At 40.9% G+C, this 22,515-nt stretch overlaps 1 protein-coding gene across 1 annotated transcript in view; it reads right to left on the reverse strand.

The window, feature by feature from the left end:
- The window catches only part of LOC115229009 (U5 small nuclear ribonucleoprotein 200 kDa helicase-like), a 72,892-nt gene that overhangs the window by 49,702 nt on the left and 675 nt on the right, over positions 1 to 22,515 (reverse strand). Inside the window, 11 exon segments of the mRNA XM_029799438.2 lie at positions 1,693 to 1,748; positions 3,786 to 3,903; positions 5,649 to 5,869; positions 8,224 to 8,323; positions 9,251 to 9,406; positions 10,593 to 10,685; positions 12,961 to 13,019; positions 13,839 to 14,028; positions 15,824 to 15,933; positions 15,936 to 15,994; positions 17,767 to 17,930. Of these exon segments, the coding sequence (XP_029655298.1) occupies positions 1,693 to 1,748; positions 3,786 to 3,903; positions 5,649 to 5,869; positions 8,224 to 8,323; positions 9,251 to 9,406; positions 10,593 to 10,685; positions 12,961 to 13,019; positions 13,839 to 14,028; positions 15,824 to 15,933; positions 15,936 to 15,994; positions 17,767 to 17,930 (1,326 nt within the window).

Below are 22,515 nucleotides of genomic sequence, written 5' to 3' on the forward strand. Positions count from 1 at the left end.
TGTAAAAAGCACCCACTACACTAATGGAGTGGTTGGCGTTGGGAAGGGCATCCAGCTGTAGAAACATTGCCAGATCAGACTGGGCCTGGTGCATCCTTCTGGCTTCCCAGACCACAGTTGCACCGTCCAGCACGGAAAGCGGACGCTAAACGATGATAATTTAGAGAAAATCACAAGGGTATGCACCTTTGATCACCTGATTGTGATCAAAAACGCATCATGTGATCAACCAGACTATTGTATGTTGTTACACATCACTGGTCACAGTGCGCTTTGTGTTGTTTTAGCTTTTGAATAATGACACCTCACTGGTTAAGGCAAGCAGGGCAACATTTCCCCTGATCGGAAGGCTGATCCGTTGCAGGGTGACCTGTTTACTGATAAGTGGACTGGGGCAACATGAAATGAAATGTCTTGCTCAAGAACACAAGGCACAGCTAGTTTGGGAATTGAAACCACAATCTCATGATGATGATGATGAAGCAAGGTAACAACAATGTAACAATCCAACAAACTACCAAAACGACACCTCACGACCTCCTGTGATTAATGCCTACTCTGTCTGTCACTAAGACCACTACTATTCATAGTCATTCGGTCAAGTCTATTCTCGCAGGGGGTGTTGTGACTCTTGGCTACAACACAGTGTAGTTGTGGTGCTGATCATTCTGTATATCAACCATACAGATTACACATACACACACATACATTGATATAAAAACCTTACTCATGATCATGAGAGCAACACACTTAACCACTAGGCCAGGCACCTTCACAAGTGTCTTTGAAGGGTAAATAAAAATTTTTGACACCTCTGAGCATATTCCTTCATTCACCTTCTGTACTCCAAGGACTTCTTTCAGTTTGCACTCAGCCAGTGAATAGGGTTAGCACTAAAGAAGCCGATGTTACCATATTCTTTCACTTGCACTGGAATAGGTCTTCAATAGCTAAATGAGAATTTGGACATGTCGTGTGCCTCTATCATTCATACATCTGTGTTTCAACGGACATCTTCCAAACTGTAGGTAGTGCATCGACAAGGCTATCACCAAAAAAGAAAAAGCTGCTGGTACAGTATTCTCTGTCTCCAAGACAATTAACACTCAATGGTAGAATGGTCCGCTTCTTGAGGAAGCGCCAACACTGATGAGTACTGTACAGAGAAGCGATTAACAAATGCCAGAGAAAATGGTATTTTTTACAAGTTTACTGTCATGGTACTTAAATGATATGGTACTTACTTTGGCCATAGAGTACCTGTTAGGCTTTATTTTTTTTCTTGTTTAAATCATTGGATTGTGGCCATGCTGGGGCATCACCTTGAAAGTTTTGGTTGGTGCTTATTTTAAAGACTGCTACATATCTTACTGGTATCTTTTTGCAAAACTACTATGTTACACGGGATACAGACAATCACTTACACAGACATACATACACACACACAGACGGTCAGGCTTCCACAAAGTTTCCATTGAGTACGTCTACTCACAAGATATTTGTTAGTCTGAAGCTATAACAGAAGACACTTGCAGAAGGTTCCACATAGAGGGACTGATCCTAAAACCACACAGCTTCAAAGCACACTTCATAACCACCCGGTCACATCAAGTTGATTACAGTAATTATTATAACGAACAGAAGAAAAAAAGAAACAGACACAACAAATAAAAAAGTTGTCTCATCACGTACCTCATTCTGGTCAAATGATTTGGGTTTCAAGGCAGGAACATGGACTTCTTCATATCCTGATGAGATAAAAAAAAAGGGGCTTGTTAGCTTTGCAGAAAGGGTTCCAAAACACTGTGTTACACAATTTTTGTCTTTGGGTACTCTTTTACTCTTTTATTTGTTTCAGTCATTTGACTGCGGCCATGCTGGAGCACCGCCTTTAGTCGAGCAAATCGACCCCTCGACTTATTCTTTGTAAGCCCAGTACTTATTCTATCGGTCTCTTTTGCCGAACCGCTAAGTGACGGGGACGTAAACACACCAGCATCGGTTGTCAAGCAATGCTAGGGAGACAGACACAGACACACATACATATATATATATATATATATATATATATATATATATATACGACAGGCTTCTTTCAGTTTCCATCTACCAAATCCACTCACAAGGCATTGGCCGGCCCGGGGCTATAGCAGAAGACACTTGCCCAAGATGCCACGCAGTGGGACTGAACCCGGAACCATGTGGTTGGTAGACAAGCTACTTACCACACAGACACTCCTAGCAACTGTTATTTCCTATTTGTTGACCCCCTTTTCCTTCAAATTTGGCTTTTGTTACATTTATTCAAACCCCCAAAAGAACCCCTCTCAACACATGGCTATGATGCTCCCCTACTACTCCCGTTCATAATCAAAGATGCACATATCATCATCATCATCATCATCGTCGTTTAACGTCCGCTTTCCATGCTAGCATGGGTTGGACGGTTCAACTGGGGTCTGGGGAGCCCGAAGGCTGCACCAGGCCAGTCAGATCTGGCAGTGTTTCTACAGCTGGATGCCCTTCCTAACGCCAACCACTCCGAGAGTGTAGTGGGTGATTTTATGTGCCACCGACACAGGTGCCAGACGAGGCTGGCGAACGGCCACGCTCGGATGGTGTTTTTATGTGCCACCGACACATATGGTAATAGATATCAGGAAACTACTTAAGATTACCAATGAGTGCTTTGAGGACTCTCTGTTGCTTGAATGTCTGTATGAGGGTTCAATTCTGACAGGAGTGCAGAAAAGGAAAGAAAAACAGACAAGGTCACATAAAACTTGTGCATACCATGTGACTGGCAGCTTTTAATCATTTAAACAAATGTACAGCATTTGTTCAGCCTCGCCTGGCCTCCGTGCCGGTGGCACGTAAAAAGCACCATCCGATCGTGGCCGTTTGCCAGCCTCGTCTGACACCCGTGCCGGTGGCACGTAAAAAGCACCATCCGATCGTGGCCGTTTGCCAGCCTGGCCTGGCCTCCGTGCCGGTGGCACATAAAAAGCACCATCCGATCGTGGCCGTTTGCCAGCCTGGCCTGGCCTCCGTGCCGGTGGCACGTAAAAAGCACCATCTGATCGTGGCCATTTGCCAGCCTCGTCTGACACCTGTGCCGGTGGCACGTAAAAAGCACCATCCGATCGTGGCCGTTTGCCAGCCTCGTATGACACCCGTGCCGGTGGCACGTAATAAGCACCGTCCGATCGTGGCCGTTTGCCAGCCTCGTCTGACACCCGTGCCAGTGGCACGTAAAAAGCACCATCCGATCGTGGCCGTTTGCCAGCCTCGTCTGACACCCGTGCCGGTGGCACGTAAAAAGCACCGTCCGATCGTGGCCGTTTGCCAGCCTCGTCTGCGCACCTGTGTCAGTGGCACATAAAAAGCACCCACTACACTCATGGAGTGGTTGGCGTTAGGAAGGGCATCCATCTGTAGAAACACTGCCAGATCAGACTGGAGCCTGGTGTAGCCTCGTGGCTTCCCAGACCCCAGTTGCACCGTCCAGCTGATGCCAGCATGGAAAGCAGACGCTAAACGATGATGATTAGGAGTTCAATACAAGACAACTCTTAGGTTTCCAGCATTTGTGTTTGTATTTTAACATACAAGACTAACAGTATGGTGGGGGCGGGGGAGTTATGGCCCTCCGTTTAAAAGAAAACCTTTCCTGGACATTGTACAAAGAACATTTATGATCTGTTATAAGCCAAAATGTATTAAAAAAAAACAAAAACTGTCAAGGGACAAAAAGGTATGAAGGCAATAGAAATAGCAGAAATTACCTTTGCGCTGCTTCCGGAAAGAACCGTCAGGCAGTTGGCATCTTTTATTCGCCATCAAATGACTTCCTTGGGAGAAGACTAAGTCCTCTAGGTCCAACAACTGCACTTGGGTCATAACCTGACAAATAAAAACCCAACAATGTTAATAATGATGATGATGATGATAATTTTGCCACAAGGACAGCAGTTTTGGGGGAGGAGATGCATTGATTACGTTGACCAATGTTCAACTGGTACTTATTTTATCGAGCCCGAAAGGATGAAAGGCAAAGCTGACCTTGGCAGATTTTGAACTGAGAACACAAAAGCATATGAAATATTGCTAAGCATTTTGCTCAACGTGCCAACGATTCTGCCAGTTTGCTGTCTTAAATAATAATAATACAGATCATGTCGTATAGCCAGCTGGAGACGATGTTTCCTGAGGCTAAATTACAGCAACATTCGTCCTAAACCAGGACTGCCACGTTATGTTGGCAAACAATCTTTTACTACAAAGTACTGTTACTGAATATCTCACGTTGTGAGATTTAAAAATAGTAATTTTCTAGTTCCAATATATTTTGCTTCTCCTCCGGTCATGCTATTTGCATAGATTCCTGCAATTCTCTGTTGCCAACCAATTCTATTATTCATATTTCGCCTTACTGGCACTTATGCCTGTGCTAGTAGGGTGCCAAGAGCACCATCTGAGCGTGATCGTTGCCAGAGCAGCCAACTGGCTTCTGTACCTGTAGCACGTAAAAGGGCACTATTCGAGTGTGACCGTTACCAACGTCGCTTCACTGGTACCTGTGCCAGTGGCACGTGTAAAAAGATTCAAGCGAGGTCATTGCCAGTACTGCCTGACTGGCCCTCATGCCGGTGGCATGTAAAAAGCACCCTCTACACTCTCGGAGTGGTTGGCGTTAGGAAGGGCATCCAGCTGTAGAAACTCTGCCAGATCAAGATCGGAGCCTGGTGCAGCCATCTGGTTCGCCAGCCCTCGGTCAAAATCGTCCAACCTATGCTAGCATGGAAAGCGGATTTTAAACGATGATGATGATAATATTTCAATTGGGAGTCTGAGTCACAGTGACTCATTAATTGATTACACAACCATGGACGCTATGAATGCGTTGCAGTTACTCTCTTGACAGAGACTGGTGATCCTGACTATTGATCCTTTTAGGATTCCTCGGCTCAGCATCAATGTAAGCTCAATTGAGCTCCTCTGCTGCCTCTTCACAATCTACCATGCCGCAGTCCCATGGCTTCACCATATCCCAGGCAGGGAGGCCTGTAAGTATGCAGGGCATGGTTGTCACTCAAGGAGGTATGTTCAAGAATACCCGCAAACCCATTATTATATTTTGATAGATAAAATTACTTGGCATTGCACCTATGCCGGTCTCACATAAAAGGCATCCAATACACTCTGTGGAGTGGCTGGCATTAGGAAGGGCATCCAACCATAGAAACCAAGCCAAATTCAGACTGAAACCTGGTGCTGCTCTCTGGTTACCAGTTCCAGTTAAACTGTCCAGCATGGAAAATGGATATTAAACGATGATGATGATGATGATTCAATAATGGCACAGATTCTCTTTTGCACAACAATATGACATTTACATATTGAAGGAAATATCTTTTAAGCCTACGTCTTCTTTCCTACAGCTGATCACTCAAATATAAAGTCGGAAGTGGAACCTGTTTGTCAGCCAAGTAGACTGAGGAAATAATAATTCATTCAGAAATATTGCCCCAGACAAGGCAAATGCAACAGCAGAATTAATATATACTATATTTAGAAATTCTATCACACTGTATTTTAAAGGAGGGGTGGTGGTGGTACAAATACCTGACAAAATTCCTGGGGCTTACCTGGTCTACACCATTTGCAAGCATGGGCTCCATGTTAGCAGCCATTCGAGACTGGCGTGCTTGGTGCCTGCGAGCCCTTTGCTCACTGACAATGTCCTCTTTCTCGGTGGCTTGCAAGGCCATCAAGATATTTGACAGGTCTGGGTCATTTTCCATCTTCTCTTCAACTTCTTTCCTCTCAGCAGCACTCTGGGCCTGAGCGAGCAACGTGCAATATAATACTGTACAAAAAAGAAAAACAACAGATTTCTTAGATTTATCCCATTTTAAGGTCACAAGTATATAAAAAAAAAATGATAGTGAATGTGATTTAAATTATCCCATGGCATGTCTGGTATTCTATTTAATCTACTCTGAAGCGTAAAAAGCACCCATTACACTCTTGGAGTGGTTGGTGTTAGGAAGGGCATCCAGCTGTAGAAATATTGCCAGATCAGATTGGAGCCTGGTGTGGTCTACTGGCTTGCCAGACCCCAGTCAAACCGTCCAACCCATGCTAGCATGGAAAACGGATGTTAAACGATGATGATGATGATGATGATGATGAAGAGAGAGAAACCTAAAACTGATTGGTGTTATTTAAACAACAGCTGATGTTCGAGAGATGAAAGAACTGGGTCTTAAGGTTAGCGTGGGATTAGGAGCAGGCATGGTGAACATAAGGGGAGTGGGAGGAGGAGAGACGAGTGGGTCATGAATGCCTGAGTGGTGGTGGTGGTGGCATGAGACCAGCCAGATTTGAAGAACAGAGGCCATTGTAGTATCAATGGAGGCGCAATGGCCCAGTGGTTAGGGCAGCGGACTCGCGGTTTCGATTCCCAGACCGAGTGTTGTGAGTGTTTATTGAGCGAAAACACCTAAAAGCTCCACGAGGCTCCGACAGGGGATGGTGGTGATCCTTGCTGTACTCTTTCACCACAACTTTCTCTCACTCTTACTTCCTGTTTCTGTTGTATCTGTATTTCAAGGGGCCGGCCTTGTCACTCTCTGTGTCACGCTGAATATTCCTGAGAACTACGTTAAGGGTACACGTGTCGGTGGAGTGCTCAGCCACTTACACGTTAATTTCACGAGCAGACTGTTCCGTTGATTCGGATCAACCGGAACCCTCATCGTCGTAACCGACGGAGTGCTTCCATAGTATCAATAGAAAAGAGAGAGAGAGAGAGAGAGGACACTTGTGGGCCGGAGGCTGGAGTGTATCTGTGATTTTATGTCAGGCAACCAAGTGATCTTCCTCAATGTTTGGTCCAGGATGGGTGTGTGAGGGGTCATAAGAAATATGTCATACCAAACCCCACTAACAAAAGCATCCTTAACCCTTTAGTGTTTAAACCGGCCAAAATATTCTACCTATTTTATGTTCAAACTAGTCAGATATGGTCATTCATAGCTACCTCATTGTGTCATTTTAAAAATAAACAATCACATCATTGAAATCTCAAAGCCATGAAATGATGCAAGATTAATTTTACATGGTGTGAATACATAAGCTTTTACATTTGACAGAATAATCTGAATGCTAAAGGGTTAACAGCAGCAATGACAACATTACAAAATTCATGGTGGAGGTGCAATGGCCCAGTGGTTAGGGCAGCGGACTCGCGGTCGTAGGATCGTGGTTTCGATTCCCAGACCGGGCGTTGTGAGTGTTTATTGAGCGAAAACACCTAAAAAGCTCTACGAGGCTCCGACAGGGATGGTGGTGATCCCTGCTGTACTCTTTCACCACAACTTTCTCTCACTCTTACTTCCTGTTTCTGTTGTGCCAGTATTTCAAAGGGCCGGCCTTGTCACTCTCTGTGTCACGCTGAATATCCCCGAGAACTACGTTAAGGGTACACGCGTCTGTGGAGTGCTCAGCCACTTACACGTTAATTTCACGAGCAGGCTGTTCCGTTGATTCGGATCAACCGGAACTCTCGTCGTCGTAACCAACGGAGTGCTTCCACAGTATCAATAGAAAAGACAGAGAGAGGACACTTGTGGGCCGGAGGCTGGAGTATATCTGTGATTTTATGTCAGGCAACCAAGTGATCTTCCTCAATGTTTGGTCCAGGATGGGTGTGTGTGTGGTCATAAGAAATATGTCATACCAAACCCCACTAGCAAGAGCATCCTTAACCCTTGTGTTTAAACTGGCCATATCCAGCCAAAATATTCTACCTATTTTATGTTCAAACTGGCCAGATGTGGTCATTCATAGCTACCTCATTGTGTCATTTTAAAAATAAACAATCACATCATTGAAATCTCAAAGCCATGAAACGATGCAAGATTAATTTTACATGGTGTGAATAAATAAGCTTTTACTGTGCGGGTGGCACGTAAAAAGCACCCACTACACTCACGGAGTGGTTGGCGTTAGGAAGGGCACCCAGCTGTAGAAATATTGCCAGATGAGACTGGAGCCTGGTGCAGCCTTCTGGCTTCCCAGATCCCCGGTCGAACCGTCCAACCCATGCTAGCATGGAGAACGGACGTTAAACGATGATGATGATGATGATTTGACAGAATAATCTGAATGCTAAAGGGTTAACAGCAGCAATGACAACATTACAAAATCCATGTTTACCCATTTGTCTGTGTTGTCTCAGAATTTTGATAAACTCAAACTGACTGACTCCCAGCAGCATCACTAATTGGTTCTCAGCTTCTCGGTCGTCGACAGCATTCTAAAAATGAAACCACAAAAAACACCATGAGAAGGACAGAAATCTCTCTATATATATAAACGGCAAAATGTCTGTCTGTGTGTGTGTCCTTTATACAAATCCACAATTTTTCAGTTAGAGGGCTCGCACTTTCTATGGTCATTCAAAAACCGTCCAAAGGTGGCCGTGCACATCTTTACATTTCCCCAGTCACCCCGCAAAGTCATTAAAAAAAATCAATAAAAGTGACTTTTTTGTGAATTTTCTATCCAAAACCCAATCAAAATGCCCGGAACTTGATACGCCAATTGAATGCCAGCTAGCTGTGTGATTGGTTGAAGATTTGGATGGTACTTGCGTGTATGTGCACACGCACGCAGCTGTATATGCATGCACTAGCACTATGACCCGGCAACGCCAGGTCATAGTGCTAGTATATATATAAAAGGAAAATACAATGCTTGGCAGATGCACAATGTAAGAGCACACCTTTGATGGAGGTTCGAAGAAGAACCACCCTGATATTTAAAACTGCAATTATCCAGCTTTTTGCAAGGGACTTTTACATGAATTGGTGTCGAAAATAGAATTGGTACAGAAACAATTGTAAGTGATCATTAAAGATTTGATAAACTCTTTCTTTGTCTTCTTATTTGGATTATACAGACACGTGTGTGTGTGTGTGTGTGTGTGTGTGTGTGTGTGCACACATGTTTATATAGTCATTGCTTGAGCAAATCTGAATTATGACATTGCGATTGGTCACTCGGTACTTTCAAAGACCTGTGGAATAGAGACATCAGTTCCCTGAAAAACTGGTAAGGGTCAGTGACAGGAAGAGCATCCGGCTGTGAAACCCTGTCTCAAATAACTCTCCATCCACATCCAGGCTAGTCTGGATGAGAAACTGATGTCAAATGAAGACCAAATGAGCTGCATCACACGTACCTTGAGAATTTCTAAGATTTCTTTGGACCTGGTCTGTGCCACTGTTGGGTCGTCAGGATAATACTTATTGAGCTTCCTCTGCAGCCAGAAAGCATCAATGTCTCGTGGATGAAGTCCCCCTTCTAGTTTCTTCTTGTTTTCTTCTCTTTCTGCCAACTGCACAAAACAAGAAACAAAAATTAAGTTAACCCTTTAGTGTTCTGATTATTCTATCAAACATAATGCCTATTGATTCACATTGATTTGAATTAATCATGCATTATCTCATATCTTCAAGATCTTGATGGTGTAATTACTTAAAGTAGAATAACATTGTAGGGTAGGTGTGAGGGCCTGGATCTGGTCAGTTTGAACATAAAACAGACTAAATATTTTGGCCGGATATGGTCGGTTTAAATACTAAAGGGTTAAACACTTGTACAATTCTATTTTTGGGGAGATGCTTAACATCATTACTGGATGCTATAAACCCAAACTGGAATGTCTAAGTTTAACCCTTTTGTTACCGACTCAGTTGAAACCAGATCTGGCTCTGAGTACAAATGTCTTGTTTTTAAAAGTTTTGAATTAAAATCTTCCACCAAACCTTAGTCACAATTTATGTTCCTAACACTAGCTCAATGATAACTAAGTTATTTTACTAAAATTCTTTGTTATATTTAAAATAATTGAAAGAAACACAGAGCATCTCAAAATAAATACTGTAATGAAAGGGTTCAAATATATAATAGAGAAACAATTCTTAACCCTTTCATTACCAACCTGGCTGAAACCGGTTCTGGCTCTGTAGTACAAATGTCTTGTTTTCATAAGTTTTGAATTAAAATCTTCCACCAAACCTTAGTCACAATTTATGTTCCTAACACTAGCTGAATGATAACTAAGTTATTTTACTAAATTCTTTGTTATATTTTTAAAAATTAAATGAAAGAAACAGAGCATCTCAACAGCAATATGGTAACAAAAGGGTTATAAGGTTTTAATCAACTAAAAATACAGTAATCTACAATACAAAGATAGTTAAATTCTAAGCAAAACTAAGCTTCAACGCAATAACAGTTCTATGCAGCGAGTTGCTACAGTCTCGACTAACAAAAAACTAACACAGAACACGCTGTGCAGTAAACGGAACAGAACTCTGCGCAGTTGCACTGCAGGCAAATAGCAGCAACCGAGACAATCAGAGTCCCGTGATCAAAACTAAAATCACAACGATGGAATAATCAGGAAATTTAATTTTGCAGTGAAAGGGTCAAAGTTATTTGAAATCGCAGCAGAGTCAGTTTGAACATATATAAATAAAAATCGTTAAACAATTGAGAGGGGGAAAGAACTTAGGTACATTTGCTCTGAGAGTTGCATCCATCTCGGCTTCTTCTCCTTCGTCTTCTTCTTCCTCTTCTTCACGGACCTCACCAAAAACATCAGCATCATCCTATGAAAAATACAAAGAATCATATAAATACAAAAAAAAAAAAGCAAAAATAATTAAAAAAAAACCTTTAGTTAATGGAGGCACAGGAGTGGCTGTGTGGTAAGTAGCTTGTCTACCAACTACATGGTTCTGGGTTCAGTCCCACTGCATGGCACCTTGGGCAAGTGTCTTCTACTATGGCCTCGGACCAACCAAAGCCTTGTGAGTGGATTTGGTAGATGGAAACTGAAAGAAGCCCGTCGTATATATATGCGTGTGTGTGTGTCTGTGTTTGTCCCCCCAAACATCACTTGAGAACCGATGGTGGTGTGTTTACGTCCCCATAACATAGCAGTTCGGCAAAAGAGACCAATAGAATAGATGGCCAGGCAGAAGATTGCACCAAACGTCTGTGTCTGTTTTGGAATGGCTTTTATGGCTGGATGCCCTTCCTAATGTCAACCAACCATGTAAATTTCCTGGCCTTTCTTCACTCACCTGTCATCATCCATATACATGTCTAGAACAGTCTACAGATCTCTCCTGCACACTACAACCGACAGCTCTTAACCATTTAGAATTCAAATTACTCTGTCAAACGCAACGATCATTTATTCACATTGCTTTGAATTACTCATGCATTATCAAGTAGCTTTTAGATTTTGGTGATGTGACTGCTTATATTCAGACCATCATAGTTGGGTAGGTGTGAGAGGCCGGATCTAGAGGGTTTGAACATAAACCAAGATGGGTATTTGAGTCAGATATGGCTGGTTTAAGTCCAGTTTTTATTTTCTCAGCTCATCGAAATCGAACCAATCCTATGACTGGCACCCGGCAGATGCCAGGACCCCTGGACTGGTGGTACGTAAAATGCACTATCCAAATCGTGGCCGATGCAAGCGCCACCTCGACTGGCTTCCGTGCCAGTGGCACGTAAATTGCATCAATCCAACCGTGGCCGTTGCCAGCCTCGCCTGGCACCTGTACGGGTGGCATGTAAAAAGCACCCACTACACTCACGGAGTGGTTGGCGTTAGGAAGGGCATCCAGCTGTTGAAACATTGCCAGATAAGACTGGAGCCTGGTGCAGCCTTCTGGCTTCCCAGATCCCCGGTCGAACCGTCCAACCCATGCTAGCATGGAGAACGGACGTTAAACAATGATGATGATGATCTCTGCCTTGTCATTCATGTCATCATCATCATGGCTCGGCTTCACAAACGAAGATCAGGAAGGCTGTCCACGTTGTGTGCATGCACACTCATGACTGACAAGTCCGATATGGGAAAGGCAGGTCCGTGAGCAGTGTCCACAGACGAAGGTGACATCTGGTGTGGTGTCAGAGGCGGCTCGCGTCTTCCTCCTGCGTCTCCTCTTTGTTCCTCAAACTTGTTGACTGCGTTGAAGATCGTGTGGCGCCAGACATCACGGTCCGCAGCCAGGTCTGACCTGCATTGGTGGTTAATTTGACATGCTGTTAGAGACTTCTTGAGGCAGTCTTTGTAGCGCTTCCTCGGAGCTCCTCTCACTCGGTGGCCGGTGTCATTCATGTACATTATTAGCCTTACACATTCAACAGATGGTGCTCTTCTCATTTCTTTCCAAACTTCACCCATCCTTTGGATTCAGTGTTCATATCTCACTGTCATGCAGCATCACACTTCATACACAAGCCTCTTACAATCCACCTTTTGCTTGGAGAGAAAAGAATTCTCTTGTTGACAGCAGATGTGACAACTCCCTCAATTTCTTCCCATCCTGCTTTAATACTTGCTGTGGCATGTAAAAAGCACCATCCGATCGTGGCCATTTGCCAGCCTCGACTGGCACCTGTGCCGGTGGCACATAAAAAGCACCCACTACACTCACGGAGTGGTTGGCGTTAGGAAGGGCATCCAGCCGTAGAAACACTGCCAGATTAGACTGCGCCTGGTGCAGCCTTCTGGCTTCCCAGACCCCAGTTGAACTGTCCAACCCATGCTAGCATGGAAAACGGACGCTAAATGATGATGATGATGAATACTTTCAATACACTCTTCCCTAATGTGGATTATGTCAACTACTTCTGTAAAGCCCTCTGAACATTGGTTGGTGACAGGAAAGGCATTGCCAAATTAAGTAAAACTCAAATTCTTCGGTTCTATTGTAGACGAAACGGTAAAGTATGGAAGGAAAACATACTTGAAATACACGCGAAGTAAGAATATAACAGAAGCATAGCAGACATAAAACATAATTCCACAGCACTGACAGACTTCCATAATCTCAGACCACAATGATGATATATTCTTACCTCATCTTCAGACTCCTCAAACTGAACATTAACTCCATATGTCTCATCAATATTCTCATCTGGAAAAAAAAACAACAAAAGAACAGGTGAGAAGCAAAACAGAGAGAGAGAGAGAGAGAGCTATTTGCTCCCTTCCAGTCAATAAGATAAACTTTCCAAAGTTTAATATATAAGTTAGACAAAACACTAAAAGCCGCACAAAGATGTGGCGAACACTACACAATACACACTTAAGTCATGGTTTTAATTCCTTCATTTCAAGAATTGTTTAATTATTAATTAATCAACATCACACATAGGTGCAAGAGTGGCAGTGTGGTAAGTAGCTTGTTTACCAACCACATGGTTCTGGGTTCAGTCCCACTGCGTGGCACCTTGCGCAAGGTGTCTCCTACTATAGCCTTGGGCCGACCAAAGCCTTGTGAATGGATTTGGTAGATGGAAACTGAAAAGAAGCCCGTCGTATATATATATATATGCATGTGTGTTTGTTCCCCTAGCATTGCTTGACAACCGATGCTGGTGTGTTTATGTCCCCGTTACTTAGCGGTTCGGCAAAAGAGACCGATAGAATAAGTACTGGGCTTACAAAAGAATAAGCCCCGGGGTCGAGTTGCTCGATTAAAGGCGGTGCTCCAGCATGGCTGCAGTCAAATGACTGAAACAAGTAAAAGAGTAAAGAGTACACAATTTACAAGCACTTCATTACAGTCAGTTTTTGATATTTAGATGAGAAAAACAGGAAAAAAGCCTTTGTTAGAAATAAACTCAATTATCTCCAGGACTTCAACCATTCCCTTCCATAGTCTAAGAGCTCTGCTTGGGATAAATTAAATTCCCACACTAATTAGACCATCTGAATAGAAGTTATTAATTACCTGTCTGCATTTTCTCTTCGGAACCCCAGTCGGAGATCTTTTTGCCGAGATTCACAAGCAATGCAAATCTCTCGTCTGCAAGGGAACCAATCAAACTCTCGACTTCTCTTTTGCGTTCTTTGTCCTTCATTCGGTCGTTCTTCAACACGGAAAGGACTTCATCAGCAGCACCACACAAAACATCACGTGGCTGGAAAAAAAAAAAAAAAACCCCAAAAAACATTATAATAATAATATAATGAAATTATTGTATACAGTGCTCAGGTGCACCACAACTTGTCAGAAAGTGCATATAAAGTACATGCAGCAATGTAGAAATGTCTGGAAAGTGAACAATGTATGAGTCAGATACATGCTTGTGTGTGTATGGAGGGGAGAAAATCAAGTGTAGTGTTGGGGAATCTCAGGAAGCATGGAAGTTTTGAAGGATGCAGTGCTCCGACAACTAACAACTGATGCTGGCAGTTTGTTCCATGCTTCAGCAACACTCAGCGTGAAAAAATGTTTCCTGAAGTCATGGGAGCTGTGCTGTATTCTTACTTTGTAAATATATCCACGGGTGTTAGATGGGTGGAGTTTGAAAAGGTGCTCAGAGTTATTGTTTGTATGATGGTTGATAATTTTATGGGTGTCTGCCAAGTCAGCTGCCAGACGTCGGAGTTTCAATGTGTTATTATAGTAATAATAACCTTTAACCCTTTCATTACCAACCCGGCTGAAACCGGCTCTGGCTATGTAGTACAAATATCTAGTTTTCATAAGTTTTGAATTAAAATCTTCCACCAAACCTTAGTCACAATTTATGTTCCTAACACTAGCTGAATGATAACTAAGTTATTTTACTAAATTCTTTGTTATATTTAAAATTAATTGAAAGAAACACAGAACATCTCAACAGAAATAGGATAATAAAAGGGTTAAAGTCACCATGCTATTTTTAACCCTTTGATGCCAACATGGCTGAAACCACCTCTGGCTCTGTATTACAAATGTCTTATTTTCAAAAGTTCTTAATTAAAATCTTCCACCAAACTTTAGTCACAATTTATGTTCCTAACACTAGCTTAATGATAACTAAGTTATTTTACTAAATTCTTTGTTATATTTAAAATTAATTGAAAGAAACACAGAGCATCTCAAAATAAATACAGAAACGAAAGGGTTAATATTCCCTTCTTGACAATAGTCATCCTCTTTCTTCTCCTCCAAATCCTCCTCATTGCTCCCAACATCACCAGTTCGATGTCATAATTTACATCTCTCTCACTCTGGTTGGACGACTTGCCCAGACCAAAGCAACTCTTTCCTTAAAGTCTTCCATATCCTCAATCTGATATCCAATGCCTTCCACAAATCAATCATTATATTCTCTTCTTAGTCTGCCGATACAAAATTCCCTCAATTTTACTTAAGATGGAATTGCTTGGAAAATTACTATTTTTAAATCTCACAACGAGAGATATTCAGCAACAGTATTTTGTAGTAAGGATGTTTGCCAACATAACATGGCAGTCCTGGTTTAGGACGAATGTTGCTGTAATTTAGCCTCAGGAGACATCGTCTCCAGCTGGCTATACAACACAATCTGTGTCCCTTGTTTGAAAATATAAGGACACAGATCGTGTCTCCAGCTGGCTATATAACATGATCTGTGTCCCTTGTTCGAAAATATAAGGACACAAATTGTGTCGTGTAGCCAACTGGGGACGATGTCTCCTGGGGCTAAATTACAGCAACCTTCGTCCTAAACCAGGACTGCCATGTTATGTTGGCAAACAATCTTTATGGAATTGTTTCATCTACAGGCCCTGCTATGACAAAACATTACTGAGTGATATATAATACCAGAAATTTTCAAAATAATGTTCTAACATTAAAATTTGGGCCCAAAGAGATGTTTTGGCCAAAAACTCATGTTGACCTCACTCCCTGGACTTCCAGTGGGACCCAATCTTTCGCTATCATATAATTGTGGTACAACTTACCTGATCTCCAAGAGCAGCTTGTATGAAGCTCAGCAGAACCTCATAGGTCTGGCGAGTCTCCTGGGTCTTCGGCCGATAGACAATTCCGACCATATCATTGATGCCTTCGACAACAATGTTGTTCCTTTCATCTTCATTACTTCTCTTTGTGCTTCATCACGTTTCTTCCGCCTGCACATTGCAAAACAAAGGTGAGCATTGATTTAAAGAAAGAATCCATGGCTTCCTACAACATCCAGAAAGGTCATTAGTGCTGAACCAAATACAGAAGACCAGAATTAGTAGATACAAAAAAACGAACAAAAGAGGACCAAAAGTAGAAAGCTTCCTTGGATAAACAACTGCCCTGCAAGAATATCTTCCAAGGGCAGTGATTCATGGGTCAACACCATTAACTGCCAAAACTGCCCTACTTCACATTAGAAGCAAAATGCAGTGTGCAAGAGAGAAGACTGTGTTGGTTTGGTCGTGTTATGCAGATAGGTGCCAATACCTCCATAAAAAAGTGCTGATCTCTCAAAGAGAATGGAGCACACGTGGAAGAGGGAAGATATGTAATGAAGTGCTGAAGGGTGACCTTGGACACTGAACCTTTCAGATGAGATGACAAAGGACCAAGATACCTGGCGCCTTGCTGTGCTTTCAAGAAGACCCAACCTCCACAGCAGAAGTGTTAAGACCATTCTTCCTGCTTCACAGAATTGGCCTGCAAGAATCTTGTGCTGGTACCATGTAATTGCTTCTGCAATGCCACATTAAAAGCACCCAGAACCTACTGCTTAGAACTCCAACTATGTCTAATTTTACATCAAGTACAAAACATAATTTGTTTACCTATCTTAATTAGCTATTAAAACACTTTTGAATAGATTACAGAGTGTATATTCAAGAGAATAAATCTGGAGATTAAGTCACAAAATTTTTTTTATGATATCATACTGAAAATCTAATTTAGTAACCAAATCTACAGTTTTATTCTGATCTTGGATATATATATATACACACATATACACACATACGTAAAAAGCATCCATTACACTCTGTAAAGTGGTTGGTGCTAGGAAGGACATCCAGCTGTAGAAACAATGTCAAAACAGACTATGAAATGCTGTGTGGCCCCTGGCCATGCCAGTCCCTCTCAAGTCATCCAACCCATGCCAGCATGGAAAATGGATGTTAAATGTTGATGATGATGTTGATGGCTAGCCACTGGATTTGGTTAAAGAGAGACAATGAGCGATGGCTAGAAGAATATATAGTTTTATTTGATAACCATTGATCTAGTAAGCAGGACCTCATCAATGAGAAGGGCCGGTGCACAATGAAGCCACTGAGAGGTAGGCCCTGAAACAGTGTGCATTCTCTCCTGATGACCCCATACAGTTGCTGGCTTCTGGTATGCAGAGCTTTTGACTGGTAGCACTTGCATATGCAAGTTGTTTGCAAAACATATGTGGGTGTGTGAAGAAACAAGTTGAAAATGCACTGAGAATGTATTTATATATAAACGGCAAAATGTCTGTGTGTGTGTGCGTGTCCTTTATACAAATCCATAATTTTTAGAGGGATCACACTTTCTATGGTCATTCAAAACCATCCAAGGGTGGTTGTGCACATCTTTACATTTCCCCAGTCACCCCGCAAAGCCATTAAAAAAAAATCAATAGAAGTGCCTTTTTTTGTGAATTTTCTATCCAAAACCCAATCAAAATGCCTGAAACTTGATATGCCAATTGAATGCCAGCTAGCGTTGCCGGGTCATAGTGCTAGTTTATATCAATATACTTAACCGGTTTCATATTTGTATGATTTTCAAAACTGTAAGACTAGAAGGATGTGCTGTAAATTGTATTGTTTATATATGCATGCACCAAAAACACAAATTCTTAAAGAAGCATATAATATAAAATATACACATACATCCATAAACATGTAATACTTACTTGACTTTGCGTTCTTCCATTTGAGGTGGTTTTGTTCTTTTCGATTTGTCCCCCATCCGGCTGCCTTCCAGTTTACCAACCAAGGATATGACTTCACCAGTGGCTTCATCACGAGCTCTTCGATCAATAAGAGATCGATCGGCTTGAAGTACAAGGTTGGAATTCTGAAAGTTGAATCAGACAAAAAGAAAGACATGTAAGTAGGAAAATGGATCAAGCAAAAGACTGAACGGGTTCTATCCTTACCAAACTAAGGTCCGGCGTTGGTTGTAAAGATAGTGAATCGTGTGTTCTTTGTTTGTAAAGAGTATTTATTTCAAAGAAAAGTGGACTTCTGGTTTAAGCACCCCTTATTACCCCCCATAACATTTTTATTTTTAGGAAATTTCAGAAAATTTTCGTGAAGTTGTGTTCTACACATGGGAATTCATGACTACAAAAAAAAAAAATATTAAGAAAAAATATTTTTAAACCCAAGTCTTTACAAGCGGCAGATGCGTAGGTACATTAACCCTTTCAATACTGTATTTATTTTGAGAAGCTTTGGTCTTTTCATTTAATTTTAAATATAACAAAGACTTTAGTAAAATAACTTAGTTATCATTCAGCTAGTGATAGGAACATAAATTGTGACTAAGGTTTGGCGGAAGATTTTAATTCAAAACTTAAGAAAACAAGACATCTGTACTATAGAGCCAGAGGTGGTTACAGCCGGGTTGGTAACGAAAGGGTTAAACACCAAGAATGTATAAAAAAATAGAACATGTAGTCACTCGTCCTGCTTGAAAGAGCTGTCAAATGCCCCTCAAATAATATGCTACCTACACTTTGGATAAAGAGTACAACGAGTGGAAAAGGGTATTATTAAAAATTGGGGAAAGTAGCAAAAATTTGACTTGGCTTTTTTTTGAATTACAGAAACAAATGAGGGAGAAAGTAAAGAATACGCACACCCTGTATTTAGGGTTAGGGTTTTTGTTACATTGAAAACGGGTGGTGTATGTATTCTTTACTTCCGCCACAAATGAGTAAATAGTTCGAAAGGTCACTGGCATAGAGCTCCTCCACGCTGGTGACCTTGTTTTTATTGGTGAATCTCTACCAGAACTAGAGAAGAAATTCCAAGTATAGAAGCACAGACTGGAATCAAATTTAGAATTAATTTAGCAAAGACGAAAGTCTTGATAGGTAAGAAAACAGACAAGTCACAGATTGCCTTCAGGGAGATGGCCCTGCTCATACTTGTGAAGAACTGTTGAGGCAAGTGGAAATCGAAATCAAAATCGAGCAACATCAATGGAAATTGCAGCTGTGATACCAGTACCGGCGGCACGTAAAAAGCACCATCTGACCGTGGCCGTCGGCCAGCCCCATCTGGCACCTGTGCCAGTGGCACGTAAAAAGCATCCACTACACTCACAGAGTGGTTGGCATTAGGAATGGGCATCCAACCGTAGAAACACTGCCAGATCAGACTGGGCCTGGTGCAGCCTTCTGGCTTCCCAGACCCCAGTTGAACTGTCCAACCCATGCTAGCTTGGAGAATGGACGTTAAACGATGATGATGATGTGTCAGGAGAAACTCCATACAGTGTACTTCAGTGCAAGTTATGGACATGTAAGAGGTGCAGCAGTATTACTGGAGGACTAACAGAGAAAGAAGTCCTTACAAGTGGCAGATGCGCAGACACATTAAACACCAGGAATGTGCAAAAAACAGACTCCCTCAAATGTCGAGGTGGGGTCGTTAGAAGTAGTAGACAGTTTCTGTTACTGAGATGGGTAAGTTAGTAGTGATGGAGGTTGTTCTGAAAGCTTAGTTGTTTTAATTAAGAATAGGCTGGGCAAAGCTCAGAGAGCTCCTGCCTCTGTTGGTAATGAAGGGCCTCTCCCAAAGAGTGAAAGACAGATTATATGACGTCTGTGTATGAACAGCTATGCTACAGGGCAGTGAGACATGGGCTGTGACTGCCGAGGACATGTGAAGGCTTGAAAGAAATGAAGCCAGTATACTCAGCTAGATGAGTAATGTCAGTGCACAGATATAATGGAGAAATAATTTGTGAGAAAAACTGGGTATATGAGGCATCAGATGTTGTGTGCAAGAGAGAAGACTGCCCTGGTGTGGTCATGTAAGGCATAAGAATGAAGACAGCTGCATCAAGAGGTACCAATACCTAAATGTAGAGGAAAGGGTAGATCCAGGAAGACATGGGATGAAGTGGTGAAAAAGGATCTTCAGGTGTTGGGACTCACATAGGGGATGACAGTGGAACGAGACTCCTGGAAGTTTGCTGTGCTTGAGAAGACACAACAAGCTAATTAAAATCATGGTTGCCCTTGCATACAGGCATGTCCCCTGCATCCTTCTCCAGATGAGCATTCCTAATGTTGTGGGCTTGTACATTGTAAAAAGTAACTGTATTGGTGCCATGTAAATACACCCATGCTGTGTAAAAACACTCAGCACACACTGTAAAGTGGTTGGCATTAGGAAGGGCATCCAGCCGTAGAAGCCACGGGGACTGGGAAGCTCTTTGGCAGGCCAGCTTCTGTCAAACAATCTATGCCAGCATGGGAAATGGACGTTAAATGATAATGATATATATATATTTGGCAGAAGTTACAAAGTGATCCAAAGGCCGAAAGTTTCGTGCACTGGCATTTATCAAACTGGTTTCAAATAAGGAGGATTATATTTATATAGGCCGACTGAATGATACGTGTGCACACACATTCACACATTTTATATTATATATATATCCCTCTATACACAATCATACAAACCCCTTTATATAAAGTTCTCACTATACACTACTTTTATAAGTATTTGGAAGCACGAAATATTTGGCGGAACTGGGTACGTATGTATAGGGGTGAATTAAAATTTAAAAAACCAGACTGTGAAAATTGTGTGTGTAAAATCGTTATCTTGTAGTTTTAAAACAGATACTTTCGAAAGATAGTTAAAGAAAAAACTTTCTCAAATTTATATATTTTAAGAATATGTTTTCGTAGCTTCTCTCTCGCCTTTCCGTCTCGTAATACCCAAACAACTGAATTTACCAATTTCGAAGTATTTACTTATTTGTGGCAGAAGTAAAGAATACGCACACCACCCCGTTTTCAGAGGGAACAAAAACCCTAACCACCCGGTGTTCGTATTCTTTACTTTCGCCCTCATTTCTTTCTGTAATTCAAAAAAAAAAAAAGCCAAGTCAAATGTTTACCACTTTCCCCAACTTTTAATAACACCGTTTTCCACCCGTTCTACCCCTCACCCAAAGTATTCTTACATTTTTTAAAATAAGGTAGCGTGTTATTTGAGGGGCATTTGACAGCTCTTTCGAGCAGGACGAGTGACTACATAGGCGCACTCTTATGAACAATGACCTACATTCTGCCCTCCACACCTCAGAAGATTCTGACATTTGGCGCAAATCAAATGTTAACAATATTAGCCCCCATCGTTTATAAAAATTGTGCCGATTTTTCAACACAAAGAAAACAATATTAGCTTAGAAGGCAGTAATACTTTTCTTATAATTGTTAAACTCACAAATTTCCGTTGAAAATATCTTCATAAATTAACGGGAAGCTACTTTCGCTTTTCACCTAAAAATTCCGCTTCCACACTAAATCTTACACATAAACTTAGATATGTTTCGACCAAAGATTGGTCCAGGCCATGTCTAACTTAATAGCACCATTACATAAAACTTCTGGGATAACAAAGAATAAAAACATCAAGGTATCTTATTGTATTAGCCTGTCTCTCAATTAAACAAATTAAGAGAAATAAATATATTAGTAATTGCTAATTGAACTCGTAGCAAGTTTACATCAGTGACGTATTTACCCTTTTACCATTCCCTTTAAAGAAAAAAATTAACCCTTTAATCTTTGATTTATCTATTACTTGTTTATTTCAAGCCTGGTACTTAATCTATCGGTTTTTTTTGCTGAACTGCTACGTTACAGATATATATATATAAACAAACAAGCACAAGTTGTTAAGCGTTGATGAGATACAAACACACTATATATATATATATATATATATTATATATATATATATATATATAATAATAATAAGGGTAAAATTAATTAATTAAATAATAATTCCACCAAGTAGTGGTTAGGTTTGTAAAAGACCAATATCGGTAAATTTAAACAATATTTATTTATAATAAGGGTTAGGCAAAAGAATTTGCTTCACCACACACCGAAACTTTTGCTATTTCTAAAGTTGGGTGTGTGGTGAAGCAAATTGTTTTGCATAACACTTATTATTATATATATATATATATATACATATATATATACACACACATTTCTGATGAAACTACAGGAGTAGTTGAAAGCACTAATATGAAGTAATAATATATGATATATATATATATATATATATATTATATATATATATAATACATATTTTTACAACCATCCAGCATTCTGAACATCTTTCTTCTTATATATATATATACATATATATATATATATCGTTTATTCGTGGTGTCCTGTACTCATATATATATATATATATATATGTACATATACATATAGATGTAGGTATGTACATATATGTATGTATGTTTTATTTGTTAAATTGTTATGTATATATATATATACATAAATATATATATATATAACATAATTATATATATATATATACATATATATATATATATATATACATAATTATATATATATATATACATAAATATATATATATATATATACATACAC

Source organism: Octopus sinensis, unplaced genomic scaffold (genome assembly GCF_006345805.1).
Source record: "Octopus sinensis unplaced genomic scaffold, ASM634580v1 Contig11558, whole genome shotgun sequence".
NCBI classification, from domain to species: domain Eukaryota; kingdom Metazoa; phylum Mollusca; class Cephalopoda; order Octopoda; family Octopodidae; genus Octopus; species Octopus sinensis.